Below are 5,829 nucleotides of genomic sequence, written 5' to 3' on the forward strand. Positions count from 1 at the left end.
TTGCACCTGTAGTCCACTTCCGTTGGCTGTTCTCTTAGTCGAATCGATGTCTGACCAATTTGTTCCTGATAATTGATCATCGAAAGACGAGCTGTGTTTGTCATTCATACTTCCATTGATTGCTTTCACACATGCAAAAAAGAACTTTCACGACTTCTTGTATAACAACAATGAGAGGGTTTGAAAAGTTTTATATGTAATATCCTTTTTTATGTGTTTTATTGATAAGTGATAGTTTTAAAGGTAGTATCGCAGGTTTTAGTCTCTCATAACCTTCAGTAGGGTGGGTTTAATTTTTTTAGATGTTAATAAAATTATTATTATTATTATGTATCCAGTCCCGTATTACTGTGTATATGTGTACAAATGGGGCTCATATTATCAAGATCATCAAAGACAACAAAGAAGAAAGTACATCGGCAAAATAAAGAAGCTATTTATTTCTGAACTCAATGACAAGTGAATTGGAAAATTCAATGGACATATAGTGTAATTTAGAAAACGCAGAAAAGCCTCTCTGTAAGCTACACGTGCATAATACATGTATGGTAAAGAAATAAAATGTATAATAAAAAAATCTAACAACGCATTTGCAAAGTAATACAAATATGCTAAGTATTAAAGTACGGATTTTTAACAGTCTTAAATACGTTGAAAAGTATGAAATGTATGGAAAACACTTTATTTGCATGCTTTAATTGTCTATGATTGAGAACGATGAAAATACGCATTTAAAACATTTAAAAATCAAATAATTTGGCATCTTGCTATAATTTTGTTTTGGTCTGACGGTTTTGTATCAGTTTGACAGAATTTTCACACTTGTCAGACCGAAAGTCTGATATTTTTTACCTGTCGTAAATTTTATACATACAACATTGGTCAAAAAGGTTGTCCCACCCCCATTTCCATGTACTTTTATTTACAAATGATCACCTCACAGCTGTAAACTGTTAGAAATAGTGTTTTTTTATTACGGATACCGTGTCTAACATGATTAATGGTTAAAAAAATACAAAATAGTGGTGAAAATATACACATTTTATAGGAGGTTTTGTTTTTGGTTCCGTTAGTTTGTCTGTCTAGACCCGGTATCTGTAATAAAAAGCACTATTTCTAACAATTTACAGCTGTAAGGTGATCATTTGTAAATAAAAGTACATGGAAATGGGGGTGGGACAACCTTTTTGACCAATGTTGTATACTAGTCTAAGACACGGTAAACAGTGTAATTATTGTCTGGGAAGGAGTCGAAAATTCCTGTCTCACATATTTAACACACAAAATTAGAAGGTTTTAATTACAGAGGAAAGATCGTAGTTTTGGCCGCCCCTCTTACAGAACAATTGAACAAGTAACACCTGATGCGTTATCAGGTACCAAATGATTAATCAGTTAAACGACGAACAATCTGCGTGTCAGTTTTACCTGTATACACAATAGGTACGAGTCAAGCAATCCAGAGAATCTTTTCATTTTATTGTTTCAAAAATCTCTTAAGACATCCTTCAAACAAGACATGAAAATCGCAATGAATTGATACTACCGGTACATGTACACATGATAGTAAATGAAGTGGTACATGTATCGCCACAGCTTGCATATATATATGTAATATTATAAGGACGTACGTAACTGCCCATACACAAGAAAGCTGTGCACGAGTTTACTGGCTATTTTGATCTTATAAAAAATATAACGTGTCTCTTTCGCATATCTTTATTGTCGGAAGCATTTAAAAGAACTCTGAAGCTATAGTTCGTCATCACTGAAGAAAGTGCAGCCAAGGCTCGGACGCTTAGGTGAAGTCTAGTTGTACAGCGCATCGTATTTAAACTGAGAAATAAAACATTTAATTGCTCGATTTTCCGTCCAAACAGCTGTTTTCTTGCCTACAGTTGAAGCATTTCTGTGCTTCAGCCACCTTTTTAGTTTGACACAAAGCAGTGCACGCTTCAAACGACCTTTTTATATGCGCACCTTGTACATCATCTACACCTAGCAGTGCCATGCTGGAAACAGCAGAGGACTACAATGACCCCTGTGGCGCGCGGTTCCTGTCACGAGCACTACTTATTTCCGCAAAAGATGAAAAGGGTCAATTTGTCCACTGTTACCTCCGCCAAGGAGGTTTTGTTTTTGGTTCCGTTAGTTTGTCTGTCTGTCTGTCTGTCTGTTAGCTCAATTACAGTAAAAATATGGGCCGATTTTGATGAAATTTTCAGGAACTGTCAGAGGTGGGCCAAGGAACAGATGATTAGTTTGTGGTGGTGATCCGGAACATAAATCAATCAATAATCATTAATAAAAAAATTAAAATTACATAAAGAGTATTGTTGATTAACAGTTAATAATTTCTATAGAAACAAAGGGTGATTTTCTAACTACACGGCACAGAGTGCGTCCTTTTTCATGCGTGCAGTGTTAACTCAACTAGACACCTGATAACCAATCTTCAGAAACCCATTTCTCTCTTCGGTTGCGTCATTATTCTCTTTCCAATAATGCAATATAAAGAACGCCCTCACCAAATGGAGAAGTACTTGATCATCTACTGGATTTTTAGACCACAACTTTCCACAAATGACCACTCTTCGGTTTTTCCAGACAGTAGAAGAGGGAGACAATCAATTGCAAATGCCATGCAGTGGGCTTCAGCTAATTACACCTGTTTCTCCCTAGTGTCTCTCTGGCTAACCGCACTGTGGTTCACAGAAGGGTGCGCTCGACAACACCTTTTCAGAAAAAGCGGAACACTATCCAGGAAATTACTATGCGGTGAAAGAGTAGGTTTTGATAAATACCAAGTTTCCGTTTTTGTAAAAGAAATGCCATATGCATTGCATGGTCAATACTCTCTCTCTCTCTCTCTCTCACTGTGTATTGTAAAATGTTAGATTGCCGATTGCCTCCCCCCCCCCCCCCAAAAAAAAAAATAATAATAAAAAGGTCTGGACAAACAAATGAACAATTTTTAAAAGACAGAAGCTGAAAACACAAGCCATTAAAAAGAAAGAGGTAAGACAAACACGAACTCTTTGGACACTGAATAAGAGGAAACGAAAAATGAATGTCATGTGAAACAGAAAGATTGGCGGCATTCAGACGGTGGACTAACTAGTCCGCGGGTCAAATATGGCGTCCCATTAAAAGACTTGCCGTCTAATCCACTAATAGGCACTGAAGAGATTCCCAATGGGGAAGTATTCAAGTAGGTCAGCCATATTTGACCTTTGGACTAGTTAGTCCACTGTTCTGAATGCGGCCATACGGGGTGAAAATATGAGGCACGAAAATACTGGCAAATCTCATAAAATGGACACACCTAGTCACGCCTCCAGAGCTGCTGAGAGAAGTTGTTCATATGCGAGAACAGAAAAAAAAGATCTCTGTAACCAGCCCCGCCTGAAAAAAAACCATGGTCTGAGTGTCAGGTGTGCAGTATTACCCGCAAGCCTGTGGTTTTGAAGCTTTCCGCTATTATATACATTATGCAAGAAATCAATGGTCGTCAGTAAAGGTTTTTGCACTATTTGTACTAAAATATTATACGGTGTGACGTTAAATGACGGACAGTTTTGGCTTTAACTAAACCTAGATAGTCGAGTAGCCAGAACGCTAACCCTGCAATTTTTTTTCCTGTAAACTTTTTTTGCTGAAATGCTTTCTTCAGGCCGAGAGAAGCAATATTAGCTTGGTTGCTACTTCCGAGACATTGAGCATTTTTCAATATGGCCGTCAATTTATGAGGAAAAATAGAAAAACCTACCAGAAGTCGCCAGGTATACTTTATTAAGGGCTTCTTTGAATGTTAATCCTATTAGAAGAGCACAGCAGGACTGGTGGATACACTTAAGCGCGTATTTTTTAGCAAAAAATCAAAATGGCCGTCAAAACATAGGGCAGAATGTAAAAAAAATGCAAAAAATGTCCATTTTTCTGCATATTTAGTCTTGTAAAAACTATTTTCGCCACTTATATTTATTTTCATTATGATATTTTGTTAGCCATGGTCCCAAACTCTGAGAAAAAGGCCTTTTTTGACGTTTTACAAATAGTGGCTGACGGTATCAGCTCCCGGAATTTCATTTGCACTCCAACGAACTCCACAGTCGAAGATTGTCATATCTTGCAAACTTTTAAAAAGAAATTATATCACCTGAGCTTGAAAACTGAGAAAATACAACTAAACTTGGGTTTCTTTGCCAGTTGATACGTTTAGGACATTGATCAGTTTTCACAGAACAAGATGGCCGTCAATTTGTTATATGAATAGCAAGAGCATTATGTTCGTATCAATATGTATATTCTTCACACCATGGTTCATCATTGGATATTTATGTAAACATTCTTATAAATTGCAATCACTTATTACATCTCAGCAAGTCATTTGAATTAAAAAAAAAAACAAAAATGGCCTCCAAAACGTAATGGAAAGAACTAAAAGAGCTGTACATCCACAAGTCCTTTAACTGAAAAAGACGTTGTAAATCAAATACAAATATACACAAAGAAAAATTTATACCTGCAGTAAAGACAGGATGCACAATTAAACAGATTCTTTGGATAAATAAAACAACAACGAAAAGCAATAGGTCCGTCAATACTACTCTATGATTAAAGAAAATATTAAATGCGGATATCTCAGTCATAACGTGGCAATTAAACAAATCGATTTCCTTAATACTACATCAACTTCTTGACAAGTCTTGGCCATAAGCTTATTTTAGACTTCGTCATATTCTTCATCTAACCGTTCTTGCACTTGCCCACAACATGAAATTCCTCCCTCGCACTTGCAGTAGTCTGTGCATGAGAGACCTGAGTTATTGCAACTGCATCGTGCACCACTGCAAGCCTTGGCGCCTACTACAGCACAGCTGCAGCTGACCACATCGAGCAGCACTTGAGGAGCCACTGGTGCCGATGAAATGGTTGGGACGATGGTTGATCCATCAATGGTCCAACCAAAGTTTGAAATGTCTCGAGTTTCTTCAGACGGGTCACGTTTGTCTGCAGCCTTCCACAGTGACATCTGTAGATGAACTCGAAGCACACGCAGCTGCAAGTTTTCATCAGTCGGTGACAGTTTCCTAAGAAGCGGAGGTTTCTTTCGACAGCGAAAGAAGCGAGCACAGGCCTCATTTAATGTTGTACATTCCGCCTGTCCGTATAGGGGTAAAAGGAAAGCATCGGCTGCCATCTTAAGCTCAGCGTGGGTTACACCAGGCTCTCCGAGTACTTGATCCAGTCCTGGTATATCTATCTCTAGCAGCTTCAGAGCCGACTGCTTTCCTTTTCCAAAGGGGTACGATACTGTATCACAGCCCGACAGTGCGTGGACACCTTGTAACTGGCTGCATTTCCTTGGCCCTAACTGCTCTACAGTAGCATTTATGTCAAGGACATCACAACTTTACTTTTCCATTTGAATCGTAGCATCTATCTTCATCTTTGATGTCCAATAGACCAAGAGGACAAAGACATCTGTGTCATCACTAAGGATGCGTATTGTCTCGGCGCCATCCGCCATTGCCTTCAACATATAACTGGAGAGGGTGACATCTGTCCCAGGCCCGTAGCCAGCAATTTTAAAGGGGGGGTTCTTTTTTTGAAAAAGTGGACCTTTTCCCATAAAAACTACATGTACCTAGATGAAATTTTAACCAGAGTGGACCTTTTCCCAGCAAAAGGGGTGGTTCCTTCGAACCCCCCGAACCCCCCCCCCCCCCCCCCCCCTGGCTACGGGCCTGTGTCCCAACATGGGTTACTGCACAGTCCATCTTATTCACGAGCTGTATGTTGTGTGGAAGGCGATATGTACAGAGG

The 5,829-nt window shown here is 38.7% G+C and overlaps 1 protein-coding gene across 1 annotated transcript; it reads right to left on the bottom strand.

Annotated features, from left to right (window-relative positions):
- Nucleotides 1-3,609: 3,609 nt before the first annotated feature.
- On the bottom strand, nucleotides 3,610-5,416 carry LOC147759917 (uncharacterized; the record flags this gene model as incomplete). The annotated part of the gene is made up of 1 exon (XM_086996166.1): nucleotides 3,610-5,416. A coding segment is annotated over one exon (690 nt), but the record flags the coding sequence as incomplete, so codon positions are not given.
- Nucleotides 5,417-5,829: the final 413 nt, after the last annotated feature.

Source organism: Lingula anatina, chromosome 9 (assembly GCF_051362555.1).
Source record: "Lingula anatina isolate TDL-2025a chromosome 9, LinAna3.0, whole genome shotgun sequence".
Lineage (NCBI taxonomy): Eukaryota > Metazoa > Brachiopoda > Lingulata > Lingulida > Lingulidae > Lingula > Lingula anatina.